We start from the raw sequence: 17,939 nt of genomic DNA on the forward strand, positions 1-17,939 counted from the left end.
TATAGATTATGACAACATAAAATGAAAACAACACATGAAATAAACTCACTATAAATGTATCACTTAAAATATAGAACATTGTCAGTAAAATGAAACAATTAGGGCCTTATTCTATAAAGGTTATGCTCCTAAATTTACGCTTCTAAAATTTATGCTCCTAATTTATGAGCATAATTTGAAAGGTGCAGAACTTTGGCCTGTTTAAGAGGGAGTTGAAGACATTTATTTATACAGGCACATGGTGAAGATTGAATATAAACAGAAGATATGTTTTCATACCCCATACCTACTGTAACACACCACAACTGGTCACTTACTGCTCATACCCCTACGTACTATAACACACCACACCCAGTCACTGCTCACAGCCCATACCTACTGTAATGCACCACACCCAGTGATTAGCGCCCCCAAATCCACTCACTAATTCACACACACTCTTTTTCACTCACTCAGATGCACACACTTGCACACAAGAGACCTCAATTATAAACCTGTAGATACTCTACCACCCCTAGACCCAGCCCCCACCTTAAAAGAGAATTTAAGAAGCTCTGTTGCAATTTGCATGTCTGTGTCTCAGGCATGGTGAGTACATCAGATAATAAGTACAAGTTACTTTATCTATTTACATGTTACTGAATCTTTTGAAAATGAAATGAATATGCAGTTAATTATGTCCAAGTAATAATTTGCTTTGGTTACCATCTGGGGGGGGGGGGGGGGGGGGGGTCATGTGAATTCTCAACATCTAAGCTGGGGTCCCATTAGGACAAAGTTTGGGAAGTACTATACTAGACATTGAAGGAATGGAACTGGGGGATACTGTAGGGCTGCCGAGAGACTAAGCTGGGCCCGGGGCAAGGCCGCCCCCCCCCCCCAGCTGCCACCCCCTCCGCTGATGCCCTTGCCGCCCCCCCCCCCCCCCGCCGACGCCTGCGCTGCAGTCCCCGGTCTCACCTGCTTGCCCTCAGCTCCGTCGACAGCCCCCCTCTGTCCGCCACCAGGCCCCCTGCATTAAAATCGGCTGCACCTCACCTCCGTGTGAAAAGGCAGATCGCCTCCCTTTGGGCCTTCCCTCACTGTGTCCCACCCTCGTCTGATGTATCATCCGCTTTCCATGAGGGCGGGACACAGGGAGGGCCTGAAGGGAGGCAATCTGCCTTTCCAAACGGAGTTGAGGCGCTGCTGATTTAATGCAGGGGGCCCGGTGGCAGACGGAAAGGGGCTGTCGATGGAGCTGAGGGCAGGCAGGTGAGACCAGAGACTGCAGCACCAGCAGCCTGACCCTGGCGCCGGGCCCCCCTTGGAGGCCTGGACCCGGGGAATTTTGTCCCCCCTGCCCCCCCCTCTCGGCGGCCCTGGGATACTGTATATGCAGGACAATGTCTGAGTCTATAAATATGTGACAGGCTCTTTCTCTTATTTTCTGTAGGCTCCAAATTCCACCTCTCTGGAGACCGTGAAGAGGAGCTCCATCCAGCGAACACATGGAGATGAGTGGACAGAGTTCTTAGAGTTGGATAGTATGTACTCAGTCCCTGTCCCCACACCACTGCGATACTGTTTTCTTTGGGTCTTTCTTTATAGAATTATCCCCATATTGAACTAGATTCAATATATATAGTGTCGAAAATAATGTGTCTAGGTGTATTCTAAAAACATTGTGTAAAGTTAGGTGCTGCTTATATACGCCTAAGTTAGGCACAGTTTACAGAACACGCTGAAGTGCTTGGTCTAGCAACTAAATTTCAGTGTAGCCATTTATGCCACGTAAAACCCGGTGTAAATGCCCTCGCCTAATTTCTGCGCGGATTGGGTATATTCTATAACAGCACACATAGTTTTTAGGAATGCCATGGCCACGCCCCCTTTTTACATTCACAACTTAGAATATACATGCATCACTTTATAGAATACACCTAGCAAGTTGTGCATGTAAATTCTAATTGTCAATTAGTGCCGATAATTGCTTGCTAAGTCACCAATTATCGGCGCTGATTGTCTTGTTATTCAATTAAGTTGTGAGCGGAATACAGAATATGCCTGGATTTCCGCACACAATTTACAGCACTGTATATAGAATCTGGGGGATAGTGCTAATAATTTTCTTAGTGATCCAACAGAATTTTATTTTATTTGGATTTAGCTCACTCCTTTTCAGTAGTAGCTCAAGGTGAGTTACATTCAGGTTCAGGAGGTATTTCCCTGTCCCCGGAGGGCTCACAATCTACAGGCCCGATATTCAAAACAATTTAAATGGCTAGAAGAAGCTCCTGGCCATTTAAATCGCCCGTCCAGGCTAACTGGGCATTTTTAGTGGCACTTAACTGGAAATAGCTCAGTTAGCGTCCAAGCCGAAATCAGCTTCTCTGGGGGCATTCTGGGGGTGGAGTTGGCACTTAACCAGTTAAATGCGATACTCCGCTTCTAACCGGTTAGAGTTAATGCATAAATAGGATTGCATTAAAGTCAGTCCTTTCTTTATATGGTTCTTCATAGCCAGTTAAGTGCTGAATGTCTCAGTTAACCGGCTATGTTTTCACTGGCTCCATATACCTGGAAATTCAATGCTGGAGCCTGGACATGGCTGAGAACTGAATTTCCAAGTAAGTGCTGGCAACATTCAGCAAAACAGTAATCACCACTGGCTGAATATTAGGCCCTAAGTCAGAGCCGTAGCGAGGGGAGCTGACACCCGGGGCGGGTCACCGCTGCGCAGCCCCCCCCCCCCCCCCCCCGGGTGCAGCATGGCGCACCCCCCCCCCCCGGAGCGCATATCCCCCCCCCCGGAGCGCATATCCCCCCCCCCCGGAGTGCATACCTGCGGCGAGGGACGGGCGGGAGGGCCGATCCGCCCCGACTGCACGTTGCTGGGGTGTGTCGGCTCCGCGCTGGTTCACTGCTCTCTCTGTCCCGGAACAGGAAGTAACCTGTTCCGGGGCAGAGAGGGCAGTGCACCAGCGCGGAGCCGATACCCCCCAGCGGCGTGCACCTGGGGCGGACCGCCCCCCCGCCCCCCCCCCCCTTCCTACGCCACTGCCCTAAGTTTACATCTGAGGCAATGGAAGGTTAAGTGACTTGTCCAAGATCACAAGGAGCAGCAGCTTCTTGTGATCTTCTTGTGGGCTTCCTCTGTCAGGCTACTCCTCCATATATCTGCTGTTGTACATGACCACTCAGGCCCCTTCTTCAGGACCTATCCGGTCTTGCACAATCACGCATGACAACGTTTTAAGAGTGCAGAGAAAATCCACCTAAGTGGAAGAACACCACGAAGGATGCAAAGCAAACAAGAACAGTGGGAAGTAGACCAGGCATTCCGGGGACAAATTAAGGAAACTTCAAATTTTCAATGAGACAATATTTATTGATAGAAGACTCAACACAGCACTGTGTTTCAGCCAAAGGCCTGCCTCAGGAGTCTTTCTATTTTATCTGAAGAGTGTAACCGGAGTGCATGGTCTACTTCCCACTGTTCTTGTTTGCATGACCACATTTTAAAACACTTCTTCTGTTGGCCCCACCTTCATCTGAAGAAATTTGTTTGGCTCTTGAATGTAATTATTTAGGGGTTAAGCAAGACAATTATTGGAGGGGCAGTACCTGATGAGTATACTGTGCATGGAGGACAAGTCTATAACTGGGGCCCACACTTATGCGTCACGTGCATGTGGAAATTTACAGAATTTCGGCACTTCACAGATAAATGTGCACAAGTGGCAGCAAAGCGACTAAGCGCGATTTTGTAGAGACCCAAGTAAATGGCACAGGACTAAATTCTGTTACAAAAAAATGTGCACTAAGCACTGTTCTATCAACAGTGGCACTCCAAGTTGGGCGCCATTTATAGAATAGCGTTTAGTGCTGTTATCCATGCCAATTTTGGGCACAAGGATTTACATCAACTGAAACCTTGTGTAAATCCTCACAACCAAATTAGGGATGGATCTGCTGTATCCTATAACACTGCATGCAAATCCTAGAAACACCTGCCCAAGCCCCTCCCATAGCCACGCCCCTTTTTGGATCCGCGTGTAAATTTATAGAATACCGACTATAAAGATGCATGCAAAAATTCAAATTGATGCCAATTAGAACCAATAATTGATTGTTTGTGCCCAATTATTGACGCTAATTGGCTCGTTACTCAATTAAATTGTATGCGTAAATTGGGCACGCATCTAAATTTGCGCATGCAGTTTTGAGCGCCATATATAGAATTTGGAGGATAGCAAGGGGCATTCATATGGGAGGAGCATGGGAGGGGCAGGGTGGTACTGACACACATACCATTGCCGCATTTAGGCAAACCGCCGTTATGCCAGATCTGTGGCTAATGTAACTGCGGGTGTGTAAATGAGGGCACGCAGATGCTGTTCTAGATTATACTTCAGCGTGTGACACTGGGGCATTTAAAAAGAGGATGTGCACTGGCAGAATTACTTCCATAATGCTTTGGTGCACTATATTGAAGGATGATTTCCATAACATTTAATATTTACTAAACGCATTGAGAAATAAGAACACAACACTACTTCTCAGATTGGAGAAAGACTCTGATTCGTTCTGTGGTCGGATTCTGTGCTGTTCTGACTTGCTCACTCCACTGACCTTTTTTCCATTGACAGGTAGTTCTGAAAGTGACAGGGGAAGCGGCAGTGACGATGAGGAAGAAGAGGAAGAGGAGGAAGGGATTGGGGCAATAGGAGATGCCACCACTCCTCTCACTGAATTCCTCTCCTTCAAACAGGAGGCAGCACAGGGAAAACCTTTGTCAGCAATGGATAAGAGCATGAATGGAAAGGTAAATACACCTTTCAATTATCCTCAACTCTCCTCCACTCTTTCACCCATAAGTTCGTAACATATCCATCCAGAATATTATTTTTTCTCTTATTTCAATTTTTATGTCTTATTCCAACAATAGCTCATAATAAGACACAATAAATAGCACATATTAACAAGGTTACAATACAAGAGCATCAGCAACAATACTGCACCTTCAAGCTGAACCATGTCATATAGAGATTTAAAACCATTACTTGTCCTAAGCTATCTTGAATTCAGATATTGTTTTCATCTCCACCACTTCCACTGGGAATTCACCACCCTTTCCATACAGAAGTATTTCCTCATCTAGCACTCTCCCTCAATCCAACTCTCTGGTCACCCAGTCAAAGAAATTAATCAAATTTGTCTGACAAGACCTGCATCTAGTGAAACCATGTTGACTCGGATCCTGTAATTCATTGGATTCCAAAAACTGTACTGTTCTCTGTTTTAAAAGCATTTCCATTAATTTACTTACCACAGAAGTCAGACTTACTGGCCTGTAGTTTCCATATCTACCATATCTACTCCTCTCCAGTCCTCCGGGACCACTTTCGACTCTAGAGAAGCATTGAACAGGTCAGTCAGCGAAGCCACCAGAACTTCCATAAGTTCTTTCAGTACCCTTGGATTTATGCCATCCAGCCCCATTGCTTTGTCCATCTTTAGTTTAGCCAGCTCCTTACGAACACAGTCCTCTGAAAATCGTTCAGGGACTACCACTACTGGATTCATCTTTAAGCATGGATAAAAATGGTTAAGAAAGCTTTTGTAAAACTTAAATTGCTGTGTTGTTAAACCATTTTTAGACCCTTCGCATTTACAAAGAACAGTGGTAGCCCTACCATTAGGCCAAGTGAAGCGGAGGCCTCAGGCGGCACTCATTGTGGAGCAGCATCTTTCCCCCTTCCTTCCTCAACTCCCCTCCACAGCATACCTTCTTTTTTTGTTTTTCAAAAGTCGACGGTGGCAGTGATCCCGATACACTACCCTGCTGCCGGCACTGGCGTCTCCTCTGTACTGCAGCCCGCCCGCTTCTTTCTGTTTTCTCAGAGGCGGGCCGCACTACAGAAGAGATGCCGGTGTCTGCAGCAGGGCAGCATATGGGGATCGCTGCCGCTTCCGACTTTTGAAAACAACAACAACAAAAAAAGAAGGTAGGCTTGGGGAGGGGGAGAGATGCTAGACTGAGGCTGGGGGGGGGGCAGGAAGGAGTTGGTGGGGGAGGACATGATGCTGGGGGGGCCAGGGGGCCATTTCATCCCTGCCTCAGGTGGCAGATTACCTTGGGCCACCCCTGACAAACAGTATTGTTAGCAACAATTATAAGTAATCTAGATTACTGTAATATCGTTCTGCTACGCTTATCAGATTCACAGGTGCAGATTGTTCAGAATGTGGCAGAAAAATTGATACTAGAAAAAAATCTACTGATTCTGCCACCCCACTTTTGGCAAGATTGCCAGTGAGGGCCAGGATACACTTCAAATTATTAATGTTTGTTTTCAACATATTGTAAGGTCTAGCCCCGGTGTATCTGTGTGTAACCCTGGTCTCACCATACATAGTCTGGGCACCAGCTAGCTCCTTCAAGGTCAGAGCCCCCGAGACAAAGGCCACAAAAAAATTCTTGGGGAGTTTTTTCTCTGAGTTCAATGATCTGGGCGCAGGCAGTGGCTGAACTTAACTCCAGTAGGCCGTAGGGTGTTAAGCCGGGGTTTATTTCTTTACATACTTTTCTTTGTTAGTCCAGGAGCAAATAGACTTCACTCTCACTCAAAGAAAGACTCCAGTCCAGGTTTTATAAATCAAATATGAACTTTACTGAACATTCTGCAGGATCCAGACTTCAGGCATTCTGGAGACAAACGAATCTTTTCAGAGTAGAACAAGTCAATTTATATCAAACTAGATATCTTGATCACATAAGCCAGAAACCAAACTCAGGGATATGGTGCAAATTCAATAGTACAAAACAAACTGAACAACAGCCAAATTCAATCCCAAAAAGTCATAAAAAGGCATACAATACTTGAAAGCATGAAGATTACCCTCAGAAACCAAGGTATAAACCAAGGTCTGACCAACAGGACCCGTTATCTATATAAGATTTTGGTGTCCGTGGTCTGATCTCTTTCAATGAGTTTGTTTTGTATTAGTTTACGCAACTTAGATCAACAGCTCATACTGTTACCTATTTATTAGTAAATTCAATAGTCCAATTTATACATCCTATAGTATGTTAATATTTGCAACTCTTCCTGTCCATTACCCATCTCTTCTGGGTGAACAACCTAAGGTTGTGCCTGCAGCACTGGTGCAGCAAGAAATCTGCTCTGTGGATCAGACCTCCCTATCTGTCCGCTCTCTCCCAAAGGTGTATCTCTCAGGGCTACTGCCTTTGGCTTCAAACAGGCTCCTTTTCTGTTCCAGCTCCCAGGCTGGGTTCCCCTGCTTCCCATCTGGAGCATTCTTCCACTTCACGGTTAACGCTTGTACTGGCGGAAACCTCCACTTAGTTCAGCCTTAGTATCTTGAGCCCGTCCAGGACACCCCCCTCTCCACACGGGTCCTGGCGGGGGTAGAGGCAGCCAAACACCATGTGCTCTCCCCAACAACAACTTGTATTAACTCCAAACTCCAACCCTACTGCCATTGAATAACCACAAACATTTCCCTCAGCACTTTCCCATAAACATTCCCCTTGGGGCTGGGCTTCTCATCCTCCCTTTCCAACCCACGTCACTCTCCTTAGTGACTATACGGAGGGGTCTCTCACTAATTTAGTATGGGGGATTACATATGCAATGCCACATGTTTTTATTTTGCTACTAGACCGTTATGCTTTTTACATATAGTCAGTTTCAACTGAAACCAAAACCAGGCAGAAAAGAATTTTGGGCCATTTTCAGCACCGTAATGGAAACAGAAACTGAAATTTAGTCGGCCTCAATAATGTCGATTCCTTAAACATTTACCCCCATCATGCCAAACCCCGTCACTCACCTTGTTTATAATAAATGATGGTATTTTAATTATTTACATGTTTAAGTGGGTTCTTATAAAGTACTGAGCAGCATAAAAGTACATGTGTTGTTTGCACGGTGTGTACTTTCCTTGTGAGCAGACACATGGCTGGAGCGTGGGCAGTGCGAGCAAGTATGCACAATGACTATGAAATATGAGAATTTACAGACATTCTTGCAAAATGTAAGCGTTTTTGTTTTAAGCAGCTCTAGGGCTGGAATCTGCGATCATGCTTTAATTTAAGGCGCATTCTCTGCCACATATGCTAGTGTTTTATAAAGACAAGTAGGTGTGATTTAGGCACTTTAACAAGGAAGCATGTTGTAAAAATGACCCTGCAAGAAAGCAATTCTATAGCAGGGAGACATGGGCGGCGAACCTATTTTATAAGGAGTCATGAATATACATATAAATGTTCATATGGAATATGAGCATAAACCTCCATTGGTGCACCTAAATGTAGGATTGCTCTCATACTCCAGGTCTATGGCCAGCGTAAATGTGACCAACTAAACGAGGCATTTACGTGGGTAACTTATCTTATTCTGTTAGCTGCCTGTATAAATGTCAGCCACGCCGATGATATGCATTTGTCCCTCCCTTGTGAATACTCCCCCTTGCAATTATGCACATAATTTCAGAATAGCAGCCATTTATAGATGAAAGCATCCATTTACCCGTGTGAAGGGCAGTATTCTATACACTTAAGACCTATTATATAGACTGAGAGGGGAAATGGCTTGCCCCAGCTCCCTGCTTCAGGATTAACCCTGTATTTCCCTCTCTCCTTTATTTCAAGTTCTATATTGTGATTCTTAAAGCAGATCACAGTAAAACACAAATGAAATCGACACACATGTACAAAAAATGTTATCACAGCATGCACATTGCACATCTCTCCACTTTCTATTTAACCTCACTGTGTGGTGCATTCATTTTTTTTTCAGTCATCCATCTTGTCTGTGTGTTCTTCCCAATCCTTATCCTTTAGATGGCATTTCGTGGGTGTATTTGATAGTCAGCTAACCCTGGAATTTGGCATCAATACTTTTCTGAGTTAACGTCAAAAGAGCAAAAACACAAACGCACAAGGAAGTGGTTCAGAGGACATCATTGTACAGCCACCCATCAATATATCTTTTAATTCAGCTAATACTGTGTTGATTCGCCTGCTGGCAGCCTCTTAATCTCACAGCCAGTGTTATATAATATCTGCAAATCTGTCAATGTCTGCATGTGCATTAGCAGAAATATGTCCAGGAATGAATCTAGAGAATCATGACAGGCCAAGGCAAACGATAGTACTCCATATACCAACAATCACTACTTTATCTCACTGTCTAATTGTGAAGAAACATGACTAATGTGTTCTCTTTGTTTCTCTCTCTAAATGGTTTTTTTTAATTTCCTTATTGTCCTCCTATACCATCTATCCCCTGTGCCTCTGGCATCAATGTCTAAATATCATTTGCTTTCACCAACAATCCCTCTGTTTGGTCATTGCTGATTATATTTTGATTTCCTTTTGATTTATGCGGTGGCTGCTGTCTGTCTGGGGTTTTTTTGGGGTGGGGGTTACATTTAGCTCCCTGTCTCCCCTCTCATCTCAGTGATGTCTCACCTGATCTCATTCCTGGAGCACTACTCCCAGATGCAGCGGCTCCAGGAGAAGGCGCTTGAGTACCGCTCCAAGCTGCGCCAAGAGGAGAGCCGCCGCAAGAAGCAGCTGAGAGTGCTGAAGAGGGCTTACAGGCAACGGATGCGTGACAAACTGAACCTCATCGAGAACCTGGAAGGTATCATCTGTGAACAGCAAAATGTTATGGAGAAGTTGCACAATGGTGAGTTACTACGTGTCTCTTCTCAACCTCATTTCCCTCACTCTACACCCAGTGGCATATCCATTCAAGGTGCACGTGTTGTGTATGCACCCCTTGTCAGACAGTTGATCTGTATTCTCCCTCCTGCCCTTCATGTACAGTCTGGCATTTCTCACTTCCCTTCCCGTCCCTGCAAAGCTCTGCAATTCTGTCCCCCTCTCCTGTGCCTTAAAATCACCTCTGCTCCAGTCTTTGCCTGGGCAGTAGCAGTGACACTCAGTCATAGGTTGCTTGGGGCTTCACCGAGACTTTCTCTCTGAACTGTCCCACCCCTTCCGGCGCAACTTCCTGTTTTATGAAGGGCGGGATGGTTCAGAAAGAAAGTTCCAGTGCTGACTGCAGGCAGCCTATGAGTCCACTGCCCGTGCAAAGACTGGAGCAGAGGTGATTGTAAGGTACAGGGGAAGGGAGGGAGACACACTCCTTGTTAAAAATTCCTGGCTACGCCACTGTCTGTACCAGTACTGGGTCACTCTCATTTATATTACTACTACTACTTATCATACTTACCTCTTTGTCTCCCTGACAAGAGAACACATAAAAGCCACTTCTATTACCACATAGAAAAGTGCACATATGCACACAGCAGAGGGTGTATAACTGCAAAGGGGGTGTTCGCATAGGCAGAGCATGGGAGGGGCATGAGTATGTTTCAAACAAATGCTCACAACTAATAGAATGCATGGCACACTTAGGCTTGCCTTTGACCTCACGTAAATAGTGGCTGTAGGACTCTATAACTGCATCATGGCATACAGATGCCATTATAGGTTGGTACTCAGCGTGTGGCGTTGGTGCTTAACTGAAGACACCAAGATATAGAGTGACCCCAAAGTGCTCCTTCACAGGGATAGATGGTGCCTATCAACTACTATAGTTTTCCAAGGAGGCAGATCGCACTAAATCAGTGTTCCCAAGGCTGCTTTTATTCAAATCATTCATCACAGGATTCATATATACAGCATTTTCCATATATCCTCCACATGGTAACTTGGAACTGGTTTACAGTATTCCTATCAAGTCCTCTTTCCCATGGGCAAACACCCTGAGAGACACAGCTTCCATCATTGCATTCCAACACTGGGGTTCAAAGGGAATTTCGGGGATCATGCAGCGATCTGCACACACCCTGCTCTCCTTCCATAGACAATCCTTCTTTCCAGCAAGAGAGTCTTTCTTCAAGACCTTGACCCTTGCAAGTTTTCCCTTTCTTGGAAATTTTCCGGACCCTGGCACTGTACTATTCTAAGCGAAATATAGTGTAGATTAAACAGCCAGCTTAAACCATCCCCAAGTAGAGGCTTTGCCAGTAGACTCTCAATTCTTAAGCAAATCTTCTTTATTGTAGCACTCATAATAAACAAAGAAAATCCAACTTATAGTTCAGTTGCTTAGAAGAAAATTGTTGCCTTCTGCACATAGAGTCTGTATCTTGCCACCCCAGAGGCAAGGAGAAAGCCAGAACCTCAGTCCAGCTGAGAGGAAAAGATGTAACACTCAATTAAAATAAGAGAGAGAAACTCAGTGTAAATTAAAGGGGAATGACTTGGGGAGATGGTAAAAAAATCTTGATGGAATTACAGTAGATTGAGGAGGGATCAGCCCCTTAGAACAGCTGCTGATCACGAAATCATGCAAGGAAGACAGGGCTCTCACACACAGCCCACAGGGACAGATAGGGAGGGCTGGCCCTAGCTCAGAGCTAACAGCCAATAGGGAAAGCTCACAAGGAGTTAATCACAGGACACCGCAAATTATAGGAAAAGCAGCCCTACAACACAGTGCTAACTATACACAACAATGCAACTGAATACAGATAATACTCATATTAAATATACATCAGAATATACCCTGCCCCGATGAATATGGGGGCAGAACTGGCACCTTATTACTTGGGACACCTTTCACTGGTCTTTTGAGCTTTTTTTTTTTTTAATCACAAATTTATATGCCTTCCTTTGGGCATTTGTAACCCTGCCAGGGGGACAAGTGGTCATGGCCCTCTTCCTGCATTATGCAGGTTCACTCTAGACCTTTCACCTTCCCTCAGAAGAAAACCTGGCTCTAGATCTTACACTCTAGCCTCAAATAAATGGTGTTTCTAGGGCATAGCAGTACTTAGCCACAGAGTTGCACACATATGCATCATTATACAAAGATGTCACTTCATTTCTACTCTTCTCATCATCTTCATTATACCAGCATTGGATGACTCTCTTTCTCTTTTGCAGTATTATTAGAATAGTTGATAACACTCCTCTTCCTTCCTTCCTTATTCCAGTTGTGATAAACTCTTTGTTATCCATTCTTTACTTAAGTGTTTTGCTTTGAATACTTACAGATTCAAGTAGAACAAACAGAGAAAGCTGGAGATTTATTATTGTGGGGAAGTCTTATATAAGTACACTAGTAAAAGAGGCCCGTTTCAGAGCAAATGAAACGGGCGCTAGCAAGGTTTTCGTCGCCACCCCCCTCCCTCCCTGGCCAACCCCTTCATTGTTCTGCCATTGCTCCGCCCCCAACGTCATGACGTTTGACGCGAGGGCGGGGCCCGGAGCGATTTCCACCCCGCCTCCCTCCCTCCCTGCCAACCCCTTTCGTTGTTCTGCCATTGCTCAGCCCTCGAGGGCGGGGCCCAGAGCGATTTTGGTGGCTTCACCACCACGAACCTTCGAACCTTTTTGAAGGATGTCAGGGCTTGGCTTCACTGACGTCAGTGTCCTCAGAACGTTGAGGGTGAGTTTTATTATAGTAGATAAGTATTGCCATACTGGGACAGACTGAAGGTCCATCAAGCCCAGTATCCTGTTTCCAACAGTGGCCAATCTAGGTCACAAGTACCTGGCAAGATCCCAAAACAGTACAATACATTTTATGCTGCTTATCCTTGAATTAAGCAGTGGATTTTCCCCAAGTCTATTTTAATAATGGTCTATGGACTTTTCCTTTAGGAAGCCATCCAAACCTTTTTAAAACTTACAAAGCTAACTGCTTTTACTATATTCTCTGGCAACAAATTCCAGAGTTTAATTACACATTGAGTGAAGAAATATTTTCTGCGATTCCTTTTAAATTTACTACTTTGTAGCCTCATTACATGCCTCCTCCTAGTCCTAGTATTTCTGGAAACAGTAAACATGTGATTCACGTCTATCCGTTCCATCCACTCATTATTTTATAGACCTCTATCATATCTCCCCTCAGCAATCTTTTCACCAAGCTGAAGAGCCCTAGCTGCTTCAGCCTTTCCTCCTAGGGAAGTCGTCCCATCCCCTTTATCATTTTCATTGCCCTTCTCTGTTCTGTTCAAGAAACTAAGGCTGACCAAGAAGAGGGTTTCTGGTGGTAAAGCTCAGTATGTGACTAGAAAAAAACTACATTGGTTTGGATTATTCTTTATGCCCCTGGTCTTGGGTGCCCCTGACTCGTGACGAACTAGCTGGTGCCCAGACTGCTGAGAGCAGGGTTACATTTATATGCTGGGATGATAAATAGATTACATTTAGCGCATGTCCTTTATCCAGTTCTTTGGTCAACCCAGTCAGAGAAATCAATCAGATTCATTTGGCAGGATTTTCCTTTGGTAAAGCCATGTTGACTCGGATCCTGCAATCCGTTGGCTTCTAGCAAGTTAACTATCTTTTCCTTCAGCAGCGACTCCATTATTTTTCCTACCACCGACATGAGGCTTATCAACCTGTAGTTTCCCACTTCTTCCCTGTCCCCGCTTTTGTGAAGAGAGACAACATCCACTCATCTCCAATCCCGTGGAACCTCTCCCATCTCTAAAGATCTATTAAATAAGAGGTCCCACCTGGATTTCTCTGAGCTCGTTCAGTATCCTGGAATGTATCCCAACCGGCCCCATAGCTTTGTCCGCTTTTAGATGTTCAAGTTGTTTATAAACGTATTTTTTGAGCATCTTTCTGGAATCTCAGGTTATAAGGTTAATTGGGGTAAGTCCATGACAATGCCTCTTAATGTGCATGCTCATAGGCAATACCTTGAGGATTACCCACTTGTGTGGGCACCTCCTAAGTTAAAGTGTTTGGATATTTGGCATGGTAATATGGTGGAAAGTATCACGGAGTTGAATAAGAATGCTGTTATGGAGATTGTGGATGATATTTTTGTTCAGTGGTCCCCTCTGTATCTTTCATTATGGGGTGGTTGAACACAATTAAGATGGTAGTTACACCTAAAATTAATTGTATTATCCCTTCCCGTATGCTGATTCATTTTATAAGTTACTGGAGGGGAAGATTTTGTCATTCCTGTGGCATGGAAAGTCACCTAGGATTACTCTGAAGAAGCTTAAGTTGATAAGGAGTGGGGGTATTAACTTCCTAGACTTTAAGTTGTATCATTATGCATATATGACCACTGCTGCTGCTGCATAGTTTATGGATGAGTGGGAAGGAAGTCCCCCTAGGTGGTTGCAGGTGGAGAGAGCTTTTCCTCTTTGTAGCTTGTTAACGATGCAGGTGCAACAGACTGTGCTCTCAGTCTTTGATTTTGCATGGGGCATCAAAATGTTTGAAGCAGTTGGTGTGGTTGGCTCAGTGTTTGCATTTACAGTGGCCTGGGTCTGAGTGTATATCTGCTTGTCACAATGCAGGATAGAGTTATTGGTTGGCAGGGTTAAGGCATCTGCTATGTTCATCAACTTATGAAGGTGAGGGGATTCCAATCTTTTGAGAAGCCTATCTTGGTAGTGGCATATCGATTCAAGATGCGTGTGTTGCGTATGCACCCTTGTCAGACAATTGATCTGCATTTTCTCTCCTGTCCTTCATGCAGCCTGGCATCTCTCACTTCCCTTCTAGGCCTCCAAAGCTCTGCAGTTCTGTCCCCCCCCCCCCCCCCCCACCCCGTGCCTTTCACCTCTGCGTAGAGTTACCATATTTGCAGATACAAAAAACAGGACACAAAAAATTAAAAGGTAGCCCCGCCCCACTGCACCGTACTGCAGTCACCTTGACCCCCCCCCCCCCCCCCAAGAAAGCCATGTTGGTAGATGGATCACGTTTAACTCAGCACTGAGGTAAAGAATAACATTGATGATTCAGATAACACATAATTTTGTGAGGAGAGAAGAAAAGCATCTGGAAAAGGGGACCGGGTAGAGAGTTTAAGGCAAGCATGCATGTTGCAGTGTATGCCCTTTCAGAAAATGCAGCATGCGTGGTCTACCTGGTCCCTTTTTCCAGATGCTTTTCTTCTCTCTGTGGGGGTGGTGACTTTGTAGGATTGCCTCCTTAAACTCAGATCTTGAGGCTAGTAAACATATGAAGGGTTTCCTTTCTCTTTCCCATTCCCTATCTCCCTCCCCCTGCTTGTGTCCTTGCAAGAGACAGGCCCCTTATTCCTTCAGGCTTCTGGAGTTTGTTTTGGTCTCAGCCCTTGTTCTAGGATATGTGTCAGCTAAATTGGGATGCCTAGTATCAGAAGAGACAATCACTTCCTGAGCCCTCTACCCCAGAATTCACCAAAGAACAGACACTGATCAATATTCAGCTCATGGCAGTCATCATCTTTTAAATGTTGACTGCTATGGGCAGAATTTAGCCGTGGTTATTCAGTGCAGAGCCATATCCAGACACCAGTACTGAATATCTGGGGGTAACTGAGGCCACCGGAGCTTTTGCGGGTCCTGGCCGATATTCAGCCCGGGCCTGCATATATCAGTTATATAGACCCCAGCTACATATCAGACACAACCTGCATAACATACAAACGGTGTCTTTTTCCCTCCGATCTCCCCCACCCCTCCTTGACAATATGTGTACTCCCCTCACGATCCTCTCCCTTCAGGTCCATTCCCCCTCCCAACCCCCCTATTCAGGATAGGCCTTCCCCAAGCCTACCTAAAGTCCCTGGTGATCCAATGGGGCAATGGGGGCAGGAATGAATCCCACTCACTCCTGCCCCTAAAGGCTGCCTCTGCAAAATGGCGGCTGCGACCTCTAGAGGCAGCCTTGCAGTATTTCAAAAGCAGTCCTAAATTTGCCTGAGGGTCCTTTTACTAAGCTGCGGTAAAAGGTCGCCTGTGGTAGTGTAGACATGTGAAAATGGTGCGCACTGGGCCATTTTTTACCGTGTCTGGGGAAAAGGGCTTTTTTTCTAATGGGGGTGATAAATGGCCGTGTGGTAAAATTAAAAGTTGCGTGCGGCTATTTACTGTCTGAGCATTTACCACCACCCATTGACTTAGTGGTAAGGGCTCACGCACTACTCAAGCGGTAATCAGGCAGCACTGATTACTGCCGGGAACATCCCCCGTGGTAGAAAATAGGAAAATATTTTCTACCACGGGAAACAGCACGCACCAACTTTGACATTAAGGCTGGGCACCCGTGCCACCTCGGCAGTAGTACTGATTTGGCACATGTTAGCCCTACTGTTTCTTAGTAAAAGGGCCCCTGGTTAACTATGCAGGTGCCTGCATCTGCATAACTCCCAGCTCTGCCCCCTGTACCACCCCTGACCTCTTCAAACATAGCCAGTCAGAGCCAATATTCAGCTTGTCTGCTCGGTTAAGTGCCGCTGAATATCGATGCTTGGGTGGCCACAAGCAATTTAAGCAGGCAGAAGCATTGAAAATCGTATTGAAAATCGACTGAACAGCGTTCAACAGAAACCGGCTTTACAGGCATGCACCTGTTAGCTGTACTGTTCAAAGTAGCATATAATGATGTTTATAAAAAATAAACTATCAGGTTAAACATTAAGCAGACATTAACAATATGTACATAAGTAATGCCACACTGGGAAAAGACCAAGGGTCCATCGAGCCCAGCATCCTGTCCACGACAGCGGCCAATCCAGGCCAAGGGCACCTGACGAGCTTCCCAAACATACAAACATTCTATACATGTTATTCCTGGAATTGTGGATTTTTCCCCAAGTCCATTTAGTAGTGGTTTATGGACTTGTCCTTTAGGAAACTGTCTAACCCCTTTTTAAACTCTGCCAAGCTAACCGCCTTCACCACGTTCTCCAGCAACGAATTCCAGAGTTTAATTATGCGTTGGGTGAAGAAATAATTTCTCTGGTTTGTTTTAAATTTACTACACTGTAGTTTCATCGCATGCCCCGTAGTCCTAGTATTCTTGGAAAGTGTGAACAGACGCTTCACATCCACCTGTTCCACTCCACTCATTATTTGATACGCCTCTATCATGTCTCCCCTCAGCCGTCTCTTCTCCAAACTGAAAAGCCCTAGCCTCCTTAGTCTTTCTTCAAAGGGAAGTCATCCCATCCCCACTATCATTTTAGTTGCCCTTCGCTGCACCTTTTCCAATTCTACTATATCTTTCTTGAGATGCGGCAACCAGAATTGAACACAATACTCAAGGTGCGGTCGCACCATGGAGCGATACAACGGCATTATAACATCCTCACACCTGTTTTCCATACCTTTCCTAATAATACCCAACATTCTATTAGCTTTCCTAGCCGCAGCAGCACACTGAGCAGAAGGTTTCAGCATATTATCGACGACGACACCCAGATCCCTTTCTTGGTCCGTAACTCCTAACGTGGAACCTTGCATGACATAGCTATAATTTGGGTTCTTTTTTCCCACATGCATCACCTTGCACTTGCTCACATTAAACGTCATCTGGCATTTAGCCGCCCAGTCTCCCAGTCTCGTAAGGTCCTTCGGTAATTTTTCACAATCCTCTCGTGAGTTAACGACTTTGTATAACTTTGTGTCATCAGCAAATTTAATTACCTTGCTAGTTTCTCCCATCTCTAAATCATTTATAAATATATTAAAAAGCAGCGGTCCTAGCACAGACCCCTGAGGAACCCCACTAGCTACCCTTCTCCATTGTGAATACTGCCCATTTAATCCCACTCTCTGTTTCCTATCCTTCAACCAGTTTTTAATCCACAATAGGACATTTCCTCCTATCCCATGACCCTCCAATTTCCTCTGTAGCCTTTCATGAGGTACCTTGTCAAACGCCTTTTGAAGATCCAGATACACAATATCAACTGGCTCCCCTTTGTCCACATGTTTGTTTACTCCTTCAAAGAATGAAGTAAATTGGTCAGGCAGGATTTCCCCCCACAAAAGCCGTTCAGAGTAGTTTCAAACACAAGGAAAAACTGGCCTTGCAGACCTAGAATAAGACTGCAGTTGCATTCGCAGGCTGAGCTACCTAAAACAAAAGTACTGGCAGCCAAAAG

At 45.1% G+C, this 17,939-nt stretch overlaps 1 protein-coding gene across 1 annotated transcript in view; it reads left to right on the forward strand.

Moving 5' to 3' along the window:
* The first annotated feature begins 4,768 nt into the window (after positions 1-4,768).
* Positions 4,769-17,939, forward strand: part of KIFC2 (kinesin family member C2) — a 67,429-nt gene continuing 54,258 nt past the window's right edge. The window contains exons 1-2 of the mRNA XM_030190245.1: positions 4,769-4,807; positions 9,446-9,713. Of these exons, the coding sequence (XP_030046105.1) occupies positions 4,784-4,807; positions 9,446-9,713 (292 nt within the window). The 5' untranslated portion in view covers positions 4,769-4,783. The remainder of the gene's footprint in view (positions 4,808-9,445; positions 9,714-17,939) is intronic.

Source organism: Microcaecilia unicolor, chromosome 1 (genome assembly GCF_901765095.1).
Source record: "Microcaecilia unicolor chromosome 1, aMicUni1.1, whole genome shotgun sequence".
In the NCBI taxonomy this organism is placed as follows: domain Eukaryota; kingdom Metazoa; phylum Chordata; class Amphibia; order Gymnophiona; family Siphonopidae; genus Microcaecilia; species Microcaecilia unicolor.